The 18,406-nt window shown below is 37.7% G+C and overlaps 1 protein-coding gene across 1 annotated transcript in view; it reads left to right on the forward strand.

The window, feature by feature from the left end:
• The first annotated feature begins 989 nt into the window (after positions 1 to 989).
• Positions 990 to 18,406, forward strand: part of LOC111873334 (neuropeptide F receptor) — a 72,261-nt gene continuing 54,844 nt past the window's right edge. Inside the window, exon 1 of the mRNA XM_023867975.2 lies at positions 990 to 1,614. Within this exon, the coding sequence (XP_023723743.2) occupies positions 1,187 to 1,614 (428 nt within the window). The 5' untranslated portion in view covers positions 990 to 1,186. The remainder of the gene's footprint in view (positions 1,615 to 18,406) is intronic.

Here is an 18,406-nt window from a genome sequence, read left to right on the forward strand (position 1 = left end):
ATAATATTAAGGATATTCTGCGAACTCCAGTGTACCTGAAAATTGGCGTTACTGACACATAAATTATTTATGGAATTTATTTTGAGTGGTGATATATTTTTATTTACAGTAAACAATAAACAAAGTTTAAAGTCAGTGCTTATGTGGTATATTTTAAGCGAAAACAATGCACAATTGGAGATATCTTTCTGTTTGCCTAGTTTATAAAATCTGGGAGATAGATTAACTGTGCAGAGAATTACTTCATTCTAAAAGTGCACGTACCACGTAATAACATAATTGTAATTAACTGGGTTAAATCTGGACGTACTTCTCTTCCATTTTAGTAAATATCATACTCACTAATTGTGTGTTGTTAAGGTTTGTTACATCAAAAATGTTTGCCTTTAACTGGTAGAAGTGATTCCGAAGGGATGCAGAATTGACAATAACACACTCTGTTGTTTTTTGCAATAAAAGAAAGTGGCTCAAGAACAGATTTGAGTGAATTTCTATTTGTTGTTCTGGAACAGTGAGGAGCATTTATAACAAAAACATAACAATTTATTTTTATTTTGTGATCGGTACAGCTGTTAACACAGGTCACTCTTTCTTGACACGTAACTCATTTGACTAAATAAGGTAAAAAACAATATATATTTATACTATACATATTTTATGCATACTTACAATTATTATTATAAATACTTCAATATTTTCTCTAAAATAAGAAAAATTGTTTGAAAATTATTTTCAGAAGAACAAAGTAACTTTCGTAAATATTTAGGCTGGAACTGTTTCATATCAAAATGGAATAGATTACATTATTTATGGTTATTATAAGGCAAAATGTTATCGAAGTTAACAGGAAGTGTTTGAATTCTTATTATTTTAGACTCTATAAATATAAATATTATAGATGTACATAATGTTCTGAGTGATAAAAAGAAGATTAATCAAAAGACACTTAAGACATTAAATTTAAATCAATATTTTAAGATACACCAAAGATCAATATGAAACATATATATTTTGAATTATACAGCGAAAAACAGTAAAATCTAACAAAATGTAATAGCATATGTGTACAAGAATTATCTAACAATTTCATGTGGAAATTTTACTTTAAATTTATATAAGGAAATAAAGTCAAAATTAGAAGCCCTTATGGACAATTATAAAGAATGTCAAGTGACCCAGAACTGCAATGAGTTATGATGTTTCGTCCTCCTCTTGTGAGGATCTGCATGAAGCGTCTACTAGAGCGGAAATTCAGAGATTACTCCTAATGGATGACCGAATTCAGTCACTTACGCCCGATTCGAACTCGCATTTCAATACATCGCTGCAGCAGTTTCCGCTGTTCAACTTCAGTCTCGACGAAGCTCTGCGGATCTTGCTGAGTGAAAGACAGCGGGAAGATAGGGACTTGGGCGGCCATGCTGAAGTAGCCTTGATCATAGTGTATGCCGTGTTAATGGTGGCAGGACTGGTGACTAATCTGCTTGTGAGTTTCGTGGTGGCAAGGAGGACGCAAATGCATACTGCACGGAACCTGTACATTGTAAACCTCACGATTTCGGACATTACGCTGTGTGTCATCTGTATGCCTTCTACACTCGTTGCCATACTCAGGTATGTGTTCATTTGTTTCCTTCTTTGTTGTTCATTTTAGCTAGCTCTCTAATAGCACAACCTAAAGTTCCTGTACTTCTAGTACCAAACACCGTTATTGGGCTTGTTACTGAGCCAGTTCTATGGACATTCAGCCCTACAAAACTCTTTCCTTAAGATGTATCGAAATGTTATCTCATATTCTTTCTCAGAAAGTCTCTCAACAAAATTCTAACTGCAGTAGAACGAATATTATTTGAATGAATTAATGAAAATGTGGTTTGGATAATGGAAAATTCTAATAACTGGATTCAATTTTTATCAACGAAAAAAAAACACTATTTTAACTCACTCACTCATGGAGCTGAGCCCTTCTTGAGAAACCGCCATTTGTTCAGCCACTCAGGAACTTCCCAGCATTTTATGGAACCCGTAGGTTTATTAACGTGTTCACAAGAGCCCTCCATTGGTGCCTATCCTGAGCCAGATCAATCCAATACATACCATCCCATTCTATCTCTCTAAGATCCATTTTAATATTATCCACCCACCTACGTCTTGGTCTTCCTAGTGTTCTCCTTCCTTCTGACTTTCCCACCAATATCTTATATGTATTCGTCTTTTACCCATTCGTACTACATGTCCTGCCCACCTCATCCTCCTTGACTTCATCATTCTAATTACACTTGGAGAAGAGTACATGTTATGGAGCTCCTCATTATGCAGTTTTCTCCAACCTCCTGTCACTACATCTCCAAATATTCTCCTCAGCACCCTGTTCTCAAATACCCTCAGTCTATGTTCCTCCTTTAATGTCAGAGACCAAGTTTCACACCCATACAGAACCAGAGGCAAAATCACAGTTCCAAATATTATCCTCAGCACCCTGTTCTCAAATACCCTCAGTCTATGTTCCTCCTTTAATGTCAGAGAAAAAGTTTCACACCCATACAGAACCAAAGGCAAAATTACAGTTCTGTCTATTCTAATTTTTTGTTTTTAGACAGCAGATGAGAAGACAAAAGGTTCTGGACTAATTGGTAGCAAATATCACCCGTCTAGCTCTCTGACTATTAACTAATCCGACATGTTGTCTAAGTACTCCTAAATAGTGATTTATAAAAAAAAAAAAACAATTTTCTTAAAGTAAATTTTTGTTTTGTTTTTACAAGTTCATATTTTTCTTCAAAATAGATCATTCTCAAGAGACATCCCTTAATTAAAATTCGTTATATTTTCTTTTTTCTACCTTGGGTCACCATGCCCAGTTCATTCTAACCCTATCAGAATCAAATGTTGAAAAATTGTGGCGATCAGAAGAATTCTTGCGTCTTCTGGCCTATATCTTTTCGCTTTTCATTTCAAGTACACAATCAAGAAATGCACGAAGAAAACATTTCCCTACATTTGAGGCCTTGGGGAGTGTTGATACATTTTCTATCCACGAAAGGAGAGCAGATCTGAGAAGTTAAATTTTTGGCAGTTGACTTTAATTCTGGCATTTCTCGGGTTAAAATAACTTAACAGTGTATTGTAGTATAAATCCCATTCGAATTTCTGTAAAAGCTCATTCCTTGTTGCTTCAGTATTGTTGGCTGTAGTTATATGCCATTTCTGGGTTTAAACATCACTCTAATGTGCCCTAGTGCAAGGAGACCCTAAACCTCTTTCGATTTTCTGTAAAAGTCCTTTCCCTTAGTTTCTGTATTGTTGTCTTATGTGACTTGTCATTTCTAGGGTTAAGCACCATTTTAAAGGATCGTAAACGTATAGTGCAGGTAGGCTATAAACCGGTCAAATTACTGTAAAAGTATGTTTCCCTTAGCTCCAATATTATTGCCTGTAGTGTGTTGTCACTCAGTCTGTCTCATTTCTTTTATTGGGCCCATACGCGTATAGATTAACAGGCGTATTAAGCTCTCAGTTACGTATATGTCACAAGAGAAATTCCCTGACACGTTAAATACTTCCCCTTTAAAGAGGATCAACATTTTCGTACAGTCAGTAGGAACATCCCCGGGCAGTGCCCATACCGTATTCCTTGTTGGAACCTAAATGGTCTGCACGCCTTGTTGTTACTGCGATATTAATCCCGTGGCGCAGGTATGCGGGAGAAATCCTTTGCTACATATAGAAAACGCCGAACGTGATGGGAGAGCTAATGGAGCTTCATTTTTTAAATAAAAAAATTAGATATGAAATCTTTAAATTGTCAATAAAATTCTGCATCGGTGCTACATGAACCCATGTAACCTTACACATAAATTTCAAATGAAATCCTGCCGAATATCATGGTCGAATGGATAGTAATCCTCCTCAATATTCTTGAGGGTCAAGGGTTTTTGTGGTTTCACTGTCACTCAAGTCTTCAAGTTAGGCCACGTCATCTTTCTTTCACGTTTTTCCAATTCATTTCTCTTTGGAGAGTTTTTTCTTCTTGGCTATGCATCAGTGTATTAATATTCTTGTGAAAGTCAGCAAACGTTTATAAAGAATATTCCATTTTCATTATTGAAGTATAATGAGAGCAAGAAGCCAGCAAGTGCAGGCATGTAATATACAGACTGATATATTGGGTTTTTGGACTTTATCCATCGTCCTGGTTTTTAAGATAACTAATAAAAACACGACGTTTCGGAAACTGGATCTGTTTCCGTCCTCAGGTGAAGGAAAACACCTATTCTGTTGGGTCCGTTAGAAAGAGCTAGCCTCAATCACTGGACTCAATCACGGACCCAACAGAATAGGTGTTTTCCTTCACCTGAGGACGGAAACAGATCCAGTTTCCGAAACGTCGTGTTTTTATTAGTTATCTTAAAAACCAGGACGATGGATAAAGTCCAAAAACCCAATATATCAGTGTGTTATACACCATCGTCAGAATCCTATAGTAACTACATGTAATATACAGCAAACCCTGCTTGTAGCTTAATTAATTTTGGTTTCTTGCTTGACTTATTTTTCTATCCTGAAATGGGAGATCCTCCTCCCAAACGTCAACTGACTCTCAGTGGACCAGGCTGTGTTATGTACCCGCAGATACAACTCTTCATTGAGGAAATTTCTTTGACGAAGTCAATAACTATCGACTTTCCAAGGAAGATTCTCTGCCATGGAATCCCTTATTAATCAAAGTAAAAAGAGTAAAGTTGTCCCTGTACTTAACTAATCAAACACAAGCCATGAAGATGTATGGGGGAATTGATGTATAGATCCACATTGTCTTGATTTCGGCACTATTTAAGGGCGAGTGGTCAGCTTCACTCTCCAGCCTCTTTACTCCCGATACACATTGGATATGAGGTTGGGTGGACCACAGAGCCGGTCCGAATGACTTTGAGAAGAGAAAATTCTTGACCCTACCGGGACTAGAACTGCGACCCCTCGGTGGTCCAGCCCGTAGCCAGTCGCTACACCGACTGTGCTACCCCGGCTCCTTATTTAACTAAGTAACTCACTCACTCATGGAGCTGAGCCCTTCTTGAGAAGCAGCCAATTATGCAGATACTCAAAAAATTTTATGGAACCCTCAGGTTCATTACCGTGTTCACAAGAGCCCTTCACTGATCCCTATCCTGAGCCAAATTTATCCCATTCATACCATCCCATCCTATCTCTCTAAGATCCATTTTAATATTGTCTACCCACCTACGCCTTGGTCTTCCCAGTGATCCCTTTCCTCCTGACTTCCCTACCAGTATCCTATATGCATTCGTCTCTCCCCATTCGTGCTACATGCCCTGCCCACCTCATCCTCCTTGATTTCATCAAACTAATTATACTTTGAGAAGAGTACAAGTAATGAAGCTTTTCATTATGCAGTTTTCTCAAACCTCCTGTCACTTCATCTCTCTTCGGTCCAAATATTCTCCTCAGCATCCTGTTGTCAAACACTCTCAGTCTATGTTCCTCCCTTAATGTCAGAGACAAAGTGTCATATCAATACAGAACCACAGGCAAAATTATAGTTTTCTATATTCTAATTTTTAAGTTTTTAGACCGCAGACGTGAAGAAAAATTGTTCTGGACTGAGTGGTAGCAAACATTGCCCGAGTTCAATCTTCTTTTAATTTCTTCCTGTTTATATATATATTAAATAGATGAAAAATTTAAAATAATATCGAAATTAATAATAAGAAACCTTCACTCAGTTCATCATTCTCCTATTGAGAAGCCAATATTTATTTCATTCTTCCTTAAGGTTCAGTTTCGCAGGCCCGTGTGCGGTTTCTTCCTTGATTTCACTTCACCGCCCGTAAAGAATGGCTCACCATAAATTAATCTGGCATTAAGACTTACACCCAAGAATTCCCATCTGTGACCTGCCCCATAAATATCAGTTACCGCACTTCTGTTTCAGACTAATTTTAAAGAGAATTAATCTCTCTTCACGTTTTTATTCTGACTTTTCTGCTTAATATTAAAGAATGTTTTACTTTTGTGATTTATGTATGTAGTTTCTATGAATGAGCTTAACAGGTAAAATATATTGCGAGAGATTACCTCTGACATACAGACTAGTCAGCTAACCAAATATCTATGCATTAATGGAATCACCATGGATTATTTGATAATTATTTGTCCGTGTTAGAAACTTTCTTCTTTGAGGTCTTGAGGACCTCACAGCGGTGGTACGAAGATTATATCTTCTGAGATCTAGTGCCGTACATTCAGTTGAAAGTGAATTTACGTGTCTGGGAGACCTGTAGCTTCCTTCTGTAGAGTTGAAGAAAAAGCCATGTAGGAAGCGAATATGAAGAAAGCAGCAAAGAGGACAGAAATGTTTCAGCTTTCATCTAAGCAACACTGTATTATAAGCAAGCCTTATCGCGTTAAAGCAGGCTGACATCTTCACAGATTCTTTCTACAAAATGTACTTTATGTACGATCCGCTATAGCTTAGTTATTGAATGGCTGAGCTGTGGGGATTCAATCCCCGAGAAGGAGAAATATATTTCTCGTCACTGCTCATACATCGGCACTAAGGCATTCCTTATTGCTACTGAGGTGGGACTGAGTCCCTTGTACTGTGGCCACTTTTGGCCTATTGTACCAGCCCCAGACGATAGGTGAGGGTGATTGTGGAGCAATTGGTGGAATGAAGATTGACAGGGGAAACCGAAGGACTCGGAGGAAACCTGCCCCAGCACCACTTTGCCCACTACAATTCCCACTTGACCAGACCCGGGATCGAACCTGGGCCGCCGCGGTGGGAAGCCAGCGACTAACCGCTTGAGCTATGGCGCGGCCACTGGCACTAAGGCATACTTAGATCCTAAAGGGTACCGGGGGCTGCTTTTCTAAGAATGAATTTGAAGGGACTTGAAACTTATCACTCACCAACATCTAGTGTCGATGTTAAGAATGTGGGGACTTGTATCTCTACTGTTCCGTAGCTTTCATGGTATTGTAATGTGAATGGGGGGGAGTGGTACGCGTGACGAAAATAACGGCTTCTAGATTTGATGATTGGGCTTATTGAACACTTCTTCACAATTACAGTCAATTATAGAGCTATCACTATTCTTCAGTATTCACCAGGACATGCTCCATTCTCGTCCTTGTACTCTCAACTACGAACTGAGATAGAATCCTAGCTACAGACTGTGTTTATATAGACTCCACAACGACCACAAAGAGAACACGTCTCATTCTTGTAGAGTATTGTTGTAGCATTTCCCAGCAACGAGTTTTTTTTACCAAGAATCTCTCTTCGCTGGAACTAAGTTATAGAGCCGCTGCCTAGCAGTGGGAATCCATGTTATATTATTAAGTTCAATGAACCAGCAGCATAACTATCATTTCAATATAGGAACCGGAATAGCGCAGTCGGTATAGCGACTGGCTACGGACTGGACAACCGTGGGGTCGGAGTTCGAGTCCCGGTGGGGTTAAAAATTTTCTCTTCTCCACGTCATCCAGACCGAATATGTGGTCCACCCAACCTGCTATCCAATAGGTACCGGGAATAAAGCAACAGTGGCGTGAAGCTGACCACTCACCTCCAGCTACTGTCGAGGATTTATATATATACTCCCCTATACGCCTTCATGATATTATATTTAATTAGTTAAGCACAGGCACAACTTTACATTTATATCATTTTAACATATTTTCCTCCCTTTTATGCGTAGGTTTTGTGAATTATCTTATTTCCAAGGGGTTTCCAGCCACAACTCTATATACATTTCTTTTTTTAGCATGCGTGCTACATGTTGTACCTGTTATAATTAAGGTAAAGTGTCAATTTTCGTCAAGTAAGAGCAGCACAGACGCGCTCGACACTAAACCTGAAGTAGTAGTGCAAGGAAGATCGTAAAGACACAGAAAGTAGGGCAGATGTGTGTACACGTAACTGCCGGTCACATAAATCAGATGCGAGTCATGTAGTTGCTACTACGGGGAATTCCAGAATTGAGATTTCAGCCTTTTGAGATCTAACGCTGTGTAGTCCGTTGGAAATAAATCGAGAGCTCGGAGCAACGTATCGCCTCCATCTTAAGATTCGATTAATTAAGCCAAGAAAATAAACAGCATGAAGCCGGTTTGCAAGCAGAGCTTCATGCTGGTCTGTTGTTTGGCTTATTCTTCGACCTTGAAGATGGGGGCGACCTGTTGCTCCGAATCGTCTGTAGATTTTCAATCCTGAAGATAGAAGTCTTTATAACAACAACTATGAGAACTTATTCCAAAATAAAATTCAGTTATGACGGCCATGTTCTGTGATTTTATTCCTGGTTTATGAACCTTTAACCTTTCTTTATCTACTATAATGAATATTTAGCGATGAATGATGCGCTGATCACAGTGGCCACGCGGTCTAAAGGCGCGTCCACATTACTCGTGCTCGTGCTCGTGCTCGTGTGACTCTCTGTACTCACGAGTAATGTGGACGATATGACAAGTCACGAGACAAGCAAATTTAAAATTTTTAATTTAAAAACTATAGCCAATATATTAAAATACGACTACAGCCTATACACACTACGAGTAAANAACTGAAAAAGTGACTGAGGTTCACAAGGGCTGTAGATAGATAGATAGATAGATAGATAGATAGATAGATAGATAGATAGATAGATAGATAGAATGATGTATGAGGAGATTGAGGGAGGAAGGAGTCGATCCGAATTTGAAACACTTGAAATCCCAGCTTTGTTTTTTTGGGGAAATTTTCGAAAACGACGAAGCTCCTCATTCAGGATTAGCGATCTGCGGGCAAGGATTCGTACCCCGATTACGGTTGTTCATGGGCAGTTTTATATTTAGACTTCTTCGGTTGGTTTGTATTGTGGATTTGAGTTTTTCATAGATGTGGCTGTATAGTGGAGCATAGTGTCTAAGGTATATCGTGTAAAAGAAAGAACTTTACCAATATTTCACATGAACATATTTCCCCCATCTTCAAGGTCGAGAAGAAAGTTAAACAAGTAACACGTAAGAAAAAAATAAAGCGCTGTACTTTATCCATATTTCTTCCTGGTTACTTGCTTGGCTTGCATTTCGACCCTGAAAGTGGAAGCAGTATATTCCTCCGAAATGTCAATGAATTTTACCAGTGTACACGGCGTCACATTCAAGAGCACAATCTTCTTCGGATTTATATTTCGTCTATTGTCAACTGTACATTTTACGAGCAATCAATTTGAACCCATTTTATATACGTGCCTAATCAATTATTTCTAACCCCGTGTACATTTCCTTTTGTACAGCTGTCAAATGCCACGTTTTTTTCTCTCTCTCTCTCTTGTTGCCACTACGAGAATTAAACTTTTTCCTGCTCTTCTCTGCCTGTAACTAAAATCGACAACTTCCATTATATTCTATAAATAGGTGCCATATTTGCTGTGTTACAGAACGTATCAAATGATATTATATTGTAGTCAATGATTTACACTACCCAAATTAAAAATCTGTGCAAATATTTTGCAAATACTTTCCAAAACACATCGCTTTGCAAACGAAATCCATTGTTGCTCGTTGCTCCACCGTTGGCTGCTAAATAAAAAAAAAAAAATGAAATCCATAAAACAGATAAAGTCAGTTTGGACAAAACTGGCATTTCGCTTTTGGACCCACAGTGTACCTATCGTCATTTCATGAAAATACCACCTATGCATTCCATTTCCCGATATTGTCTCCAAAAACAAACGAAATTTAATCAAAATCATTCGAGTTTTGGGGCCATATGAAGGGCCACTATATTTGGAGCTAGAAAGTTCATATTCTCCGGGCACCGATCTCTTGAACACTTAACATGAGTAAAATTCGTTCAACGGCTCAGGAGCTAGCGAGGATTTAAATCGTTCGTATATTTTTACAGAGAAAGAGACAGACGATATTAAAAAAAACATATATTTTTATTTATGTTGGCTAAAATATTTTAAATCCTTCAAAAATTTCCTGATCGATTTTTTTCAGAATCACAGTATTTCATACAGACCAATGTTGCGTACATAGGAAAAAAAAACAAGTTCCGGGGAGACCTGATCGCCTACTTTCCCGGATAACATACGGACCGCATAAATGACGAAGGGTACAATAATGCTTCTATTGTTGCGTGTGCTCTCGTTGCAGTGGTAACGTTGCTTAGCAACAGTAAGTGGATTCACATATAGGTACACACACTGATAGAACGTAACAAGGTAAAATTGACCCTGTTTTTAACTAATTAAGCACTATGCCATGAAGACGTATGGGAGAGTGGATATATAGAGCCACATTTTCTTGACCTCGTCATTAGTCGGAGGTGTGGTCAGCTTCACTCCCTGACCGCTTTACCCCCCCGAAAGAGCCTCCGGTACCCACTGTATAGGAGGATGAGTGGACCCCAGAGCTGGTCTGGACGATTGGAGGAGAGAAAATTCTTGACCCTACCGGGACTCGAACTCTGACTCCTCGGTCGTCCAGCCCATAGCCAGTCGCTATGTTGACTACGCTTAAGGATTTATGAAGCATGCCGTTAAGAATGGGTCAGGTGCCACTAGTTACATTCCAAGTTTCATAAAATTTGGTTCAGACAATCAAAACTTGATAAAGGGGAATATAAGGATTCACCAATAGAAATGTTATCTCATTGGTCTCGTTTCGTTTTGTCGAAATAAGGAAAGTTGGCTAAAAGTAAGAAGACTTGTACAGAATTTAAACGGACTCAATATGTTTGGCTCAATATGTTGAGTATAGTAACACATGATACTGATTTTCATCTTTATTATTTGTAAGGCTGCTAAGAAATCGAAAATATGAATACAATTGCAACCACCAAAGCTTTTATTCTAGGAATTCCTTTCATAGCAAACCAGAAGCTTCCGTTCTATGCTCAGAGTAATACAGCTGTACTTCTGTCTATTCCTCCTCTGTTTCGTAACATACTCCCAAACATGGTCTCAAGTGAAAACATTCAACTGTATTGTCTACGTGAATCTCACCCTAATGATAAATTTGACAACCCCAAAAGTGTAAATTTATAAATTAATTGAATTACATCATTGCGTAAAATCAATCTCCATATTAATGAGTAATTTTGCCTGCAAATGCCATTACCTTTTATTTGTTATTTTATCGTTTCCAATTACTGATCGCGGCTTCAACGGGGCTGTTTGCAAATTCATTGTCTGGTCTAATTATCTTCTGTCAATAAACACCGAAGTGTTTATCGCCTCCAACAATATTGAAAGTTATTATTCAGTAATGTGTGATTTAGGCTCGACATTAGTTTTTTCTTCTAACTAAAAGAAGGAAAGCATCGTTTATATAACATTAGATAACTAATTAACCAATTAATTAACTCCATGTAGCTCAGTCCTCCTTTAAAGGCCACCAATTGCTCAGTTATTCGAGAATTTCCCCCCAAAATATGAAATATGAAGGTTTATTACTGTTTACAATATTATATTTAAGCATCCTGTTGCACTCTACACGATAAATGATACAAACTCCGTCCTAAGTGCAAACAATATACATTTATATGTCCTTGATCTTGCTCTTCCTACACTACATGTTTCGGCCTCTATCGGCCATCATCAGGTGTATACTCTTAACGTTGCTGCCACACTGAACCCAGTCTAAAACTTAACATTTAAAAACACAATGTCACGTTCTTCGTATTATCAACATCTACATCGTTGATATGTGTCTGGTATGTAGATTATGTTGCACACGTCAAACCCGATATTCTTGTAGTAGCACTCTAAAAATCTTTAGTTATGATGTTTTTAAAATCTTTTAAAATTTTCTCTAAATTTTAAATTTTAAATTTAGAGTAAATTTTAAAAGATTTTAAAAACATCATAACTAAAGATTTAATATAAATTTTAAAAGATTTTAAAAACATCATAACTAAAGATTTTTAGAGTGCTACTACAAGAATATCGGGTTTGACGTGTGCAACATAATCTACATACCAGACACATATCAACGATGTAGATGTTGATAATACGAAGAACGTGACATTGTGTTTTTAAATGTTAAGTTTTAGACTGGGTTCAGTGTGGCAGCAACGTTAAGAGTATACACCTGATGATGGCCGATAGAGGCCGAAACATGTAGTGTAGAAAGAGCAAGATCAAGGACATATAAATGTATATTGTTTGCACTTAGGACGGAGTTTGTATCATTTATCGTTTATTACTGTGTTTACAAGAGCCCTCTACTGACCACAATCCTGAAGCAGATCAACCCAGTCCATAACATCCCATCCTGTTTCTCTGAGACAATCCAATGTATTATTCGAATAGAACTACAATAGGACGGAAATGATATGTGTAGTTGATATAGAGTCAAGAAATGAGCCAAAAAGTAAAACACTATTATTAGGAACTGAATCTGCCGAACAGCTGCTTTGGCGATTCAACTACTGGACTAGCTCAATCTGTAATCTGTACTTTGCAAAGCTCGTTGCACTGGTTATGACATTCAGCATCACGCAGATCTGTTAGGTCCAGAAACATCGACATCTTATTGGCAAACACCACGAGTTAACACACATGTGTTTGCTTTCGAGTGTGTATGTATAGGTTTACGTATATCTGTTGACGGTATATTCGTTATTATATTGAACTAACCCCGCGTCCTGTTCCCAAGTGCAAAGTTCTAAATTACAGATATGTATCGGAAGCTCGTGTCCTTGAAACAGACTGGGGGAAGAACCGTAATATATTTCTCTCTCTGTTTCCATTATGAGACATGTACCCAGCAGCAACTGAATTCCAGTGGTAGGTTCGTGGAGGCTTCTGGCTACACAATTTATGTAGCTGTGTTCCAGGGTCGCAGGGAAACACAGTCCATTCCGGTTAATTCATTGCAGATGTAGGAAAGCGGGGAAAATCAACAAGTCTAACTTTTTTTCCCTTGGCACTAGAGCCAGAGTGGGCCTAGGCCTACCTCCATGAACTTCGCCGTTCACTTCGGTTTTTCTACATCTTACACATTCGGTAGGACTTCTTGGGCGGGTGATCCGCTCGTCGCAAGGCCTCTACCTGTACACAAACACAGAAAAACGCACACACACAAAAACTAAACATCCATGCCCTGAGTGGGATTCGGACCCGCGATCCAGGCTTCCGAGCGACCGAAGACAGTGCATGCCTTAGACCGCTCGGCTACCGTGACTGGCCAAAACTAACTTCATTCATTCACTCATTCATTCATTCATTCATTCATTCATTCATTCATTCATTCATTCATTCATTCATTCATTCATTCATTCATTCATTCATTCATTCATTCATTCATTCATTCATTCATTCATTCATTCATTCATTCATTCATTCATTCATTCATTCATTCATTCATTCATTCATTCATTCATTCATTCATTCATTCATTCATTCATTCATTCATTCATTCATTCATTCATTCATTCATTCATTCATTCATTCATTCATTCATTCATTCATTCATTCATTCATTCATTCATTCATTCATTCATTCATTCATTCATTCATTCATTCATTCATTCATTCATTCATTCATTCATTCATTCATTCATTCATTCATTCATTCATTCATTCATTCATTCATTCATTCATTCATTCATTCATTCATTCATTCATTCATTCATTCATTCATTCATTCATTCATTCATTCATTCATTCATTCATTCATTCATTCATTCATTCATTCATTCATTCATTCATTCATTCATTCATTCATTCATTCATTCATTCATTCATTCATTCATCTGTAATCTGTCAAGACGACAGGTCCACAGTCTCTTCCAAAACAGTTCCTCCACTTGATGCGATCTAGAGCTTTCTCCTTCAAATGAAAATATCCTCTTCTGTCCCCAAGGTCATCCAGCATCTTCTTACGTCTTCTGGTCACTTCTATCCGCCCCTCTATCTTTCCTTCGATAACTTCTTTTAGAAGGCAGTTACCGCGTAAGATATGACCAATCCAATTAGCCTTCCGTTTTCTTATTTCGTGTAGGATATTCCTCTGCTCACTGACTCTAAATAACACTTCTTCATTTCTCACATAATCGGTTCAACAGATCTTCTCCATCCTTCTCCGACACCACATTTCGAAGCTTTCCAGGTGTTTCTGATGTACTGCCCTAAGTGTCCAAGTTTAACCTAAGTCTAACTTAACAGATCTTAATTTGTATATATGAAGTGTACTGTGCTCGTATGCATAAAGTCTAGGAGAGAAGGCTATTTCGATTATCATCTCGCAAAATATCCCTTTGAAACCCAGAATGCGTAATTGTGCGGTTGTGTGGGCCAGGATATAGAAGCAGAAGAGGAGGAAGGCGGGGTGAAGAACGAGGAAGTTAAGACGGGATAGGAAAATTATATGAAGGGAAAGAAAGAAGATAAGATAGAGAAATTAGATAAGGCGGAATAGGAAGGAAAAGAATTGAAGGAGGAAGATAACATGGAATAGGGAGAACAGGATGAAAAGGAAGAAGATTTTTTTTTATTTTATTTATAAATTTTAGCAATCAGAATATTACATAATTCTATAAGCTAAAGTGCTGATTACTCATTAGATATACTAATGACTAGTGGCGTGAACAGGTTGATATCCAGCGAAATCACCTGTATAATCTATAATTAGTATCTACACATTAATTTAAGAGTAGTTCACTGGAAGAAGATAAGATAGAGAAGTTAGATAAGGTGGAATAGGAAGGAAAAGAATAGAAGGAAGAAGATAAGATGGAATAGAAAGATGAAGAGAAAGATGAAGCTGTGGAGAAATGGAGGATGGAGTATAAAGAGGAGAAAAAGGAGTAAAAGAAGTTCTGGTAAAAACTAATTGCATGTTTACTTTTTATAGGTCACGGGCCTCTTAGAAAACGACGCCTTCAACAGTTTTTGTTGCCTCGGGAACGTGTTTATCGAGTTGTTGCCTAGCAAATATAAGGGATAAAGAGTCTAGTCCAATCCAGTAAATTGATGTTGGTCCTTGTCTGCACACTAATTCCTGCTTTCGACTCCCACGGGAGTTAGGACCATATTTTACTCTCTGACGGCTCTGTGAGCCTTCAGACCACCGCTCTGGCTGCACTTGCACTAAAACTGGAATACACAGACCCACAGACTCTTTTTCATGCAGCAAGGAACCGTACAGAAAACGGCGTTTTCAATAATTCTTCTAATTTTGTGTGTATTCGTTGCAGCAGGAACGTGTTTACCTGGCCGTTGCCTAGCAACGATATGAAGGATATACAAACGGACACAGAGAGTGATGGGACGGATTTATGAAGTAAGCTGTTTTGAGGGGCTAATGTGTATGATATATGTTCATTAAAAGTTTCTTAAAGATTATTTGACATATTTAAAATTTGATAGGGGTGATACACAGACAGCAAGGTAATCTCATAAGCCTACTTAATTTTTTTTCGAAATAATGAAAGTAGGTTAAAGATGATGGAGAAGAAAAATAAAGAGGAAGAAAAGGATGAAGAGTGGATGAAGGGCTACGAAGGTGAGAAGAAGAAACGGAAGAGAGTAGAAGAGCAAAGGGAGGAGAAGAAAAAGGGCCAATAGAGAGAAAAGACGAGAAGGAGAAAAAGAGAGTTGTGGAGAAGACGGAGGAGAAAAGGATAATATGAAAAAGAGGAAAAGGAAGGGAGATAAAAATGAAGGCAAAAGAGGATTCCTTACTGATGCTTTGGGCCCAAAAGAATATTTTATCATGGAAATGAGGCAGAATATATTCCCTGTTCGTTCTCTTTCCACCATCTGCTGCACGTTCATTAATCATCTCATCAGAAGCACGATGCAGTACCAATACTGACAGCATCGTTAAACAAGCAAAATAAGAAAATGAAAAGAAGTTGAGTGGTTAGTCAAGAGCTGGAAAACTGGAGGTTCGATTTCCGATGGGAGAGGGATGTTTTCTTCCTCAAAGGTATCCGGTTCGTTTCTAGGACGAAGTTTGCTTCCTACGCACTGGCTACCAGGTGTTTTTTAACTGCAAGAAAAGCGACCAGAGCGTGAAGATGAACGCTCAGAAGAGGAAATAGCATATTTAAGGTTCACTTTTATCCATATTTTAACTATTACAAAGTTATGGATAGGGATATAGTTGAAATTAATTTTTATCAATTAATTTATATTGTAATAATAATTGAACTACAATAGAATTACGAAATTCAGTCAGCTCGAAATGTTTACATCCATGAAATGATCTCAAGGGCAAATTTCGTCTTTTAAGTACGCCATTAAAATTTACACGATTTAAATATTAGTAATTATTATGATTACATTTATTTAATAAATATACTGTGCATAGCTCTAAATGCTAAACATCAAAATGTGAAATATGCACTGTAAAAAAATTGGGTTCGAAATGCAAATATACATGTCAACAATGAGTTCTGGGAAGAACTACTCGTCTAAATATCTGATACGACACGGATGACATAGAAAATAACGCATCCAATAATTTTCTATTGATGTGTATGTATTTGTTCCCGTGGTAAAATTTTCATCGAGCCGTTGCTTAGCAAAAGCAGAAGGATATACATATAGACACATACTGATGGGATGGAATTATGAAACATGCCATTGAGATTATCTCCGATGCCATGATATACATACCAAATTTCATAAAGCTTCTTTCAGCCATTCAGAAGTTAGTAAGGGGGATATACAGACACACACATACAACATTGAGATTTCATTAACATTATTTATTTTATCAAAATAAGGAGAGTAGGCTAAAAATAAAATTTAAGGGAACATGTTGTAATTTATGAAATTTTCACATGTTGAAATCCGTAAATTAGAATCTATTTAGTCAAAAAGTTCTTACAGTACACAATCTTTAGATAAATCGATTGAATTTAGTGACAGTATTAGTAGAACTCAAGCACACTGGAGACGGTCTCGAAGCAATGCTGACGGTGTGGTATAAACGTACATGTGTTGTAATTATATTGAGGAACAGCAATAAAACCGACGTTACTCCTAACGGTTACTAAACTGCGTCGCTTTGACACATTTCATCCTATACAAAAAAAAACTCTATAGCATTACAGTACTAGAGCGGGCTATTTGTGTTCATCGTATTAAGTTAGGAACAAATTCGCTAATTTCCATTTAACGAGACATAGAAATTACTGGGGGTTTTGACTTTCTCCAACGTCCGGCATTCTAGAAACGAGAAGATACAACATTTCGTGGATCTGTTTCTGTCCTCAGGTGAAGGGGGAAGAAGGTACCTACTCTGTTGGTTCCAGAAAGAGCTAACCTCAATCACTGGACAACCTCTGTCAGATTCACTACAGCTACTTAATTACCTGAGACCAGGCTAATTCGGAGGGATAACAAGAGAATATACAGTGCAAATTGTTGAAAAACACGCATATGCTTGGAACTAGGATAGAAAGGGAGATAGAAATTTATGCCACAAACCTAATCAACAAAACAAAACCAAGTACATGAGCACCAATAGAAGCTCTCTTTGTAAGGCGACTTCATAGAGCGGCCTTCCTACCAATGAAATAAGAGCAGAGCAGTAGTACAAAGCAGTAGCGAGAGCTAAGAATAATGTGATGATACATGTTTGAAAAATATTTAATTTTGGTTTCCTGTAATTTTTATTGCAAATTGATCATTATACCGTGAAAGAGAGCGAAACGAAACAAAGTTATGGATTATATTATCTGAATATCTTGGGCTACACAGCTCTCATAACTGAGAAGTCAGAAATTTATGTAACATTTTTGTATACAACATATTTTGCTTTATTGTATAGTACCAATATGGCGATATACGCGAACGTAAGGCGAAATACTTCCCTTTTAATTTTCATAGCATACAGTATAACTAAACAGAGTATGAGCGTTTTCTTTTTAGAGATCCTATATATATATATATTATATCCTATTTGCAATCTGGAAGGTACCGAGAGGCCAGATGTAGCGGTAAAGCTACAGACTTATTCTGGAAATATTCTGTTCGAATCTCAGTCGGAACACCGGTTATCATGACAGGTTACTCTTGGTTTTCCTTAGTTCCTCCAGGCAAACGCTGTAATAGTATCTGGGCATTTTCCTTCCAGATTCCCTTCAATTCATCTACCATAGTACCATTCGATGCAATAGTCTTCATTTTGAAAGTGCTATTCAGGAAAATTTAGAAGGCGAGGCAATTAGCGCAGCCCTACGTAGGAATTTTGCGCTGAAGGAACCTCGTGATTGTGTAGCTTACTGAGTAATATAAAGCCAACGAAATCTAAGAAGTTGCAGTAAACTTATCGTGTAGTTAAATGGGGGAGACAAGAAGTGCGTACAGAATTTTTATGGGGAAACTAGGAAGAAAATTACTACTTGGAAGATAGGAATATATATGGGAGTATA

Source organism: Cryptotermes secundus, unplaced genomic scaffold (genome assembly GCF_002891405.2).
Source record: "Cryptotermes secundus unplaced genomic scaffold, Csec_1.0 scaffold317, whole genome shotgun sequence".
Taxonomy (NCBI): domain Eukaryota; kingdom Metazoa; phylum Arthropoda; class Insecta; order Blattodea; family Kalotermitidae; genus Cryptotermes; species Cryptotermes secundus.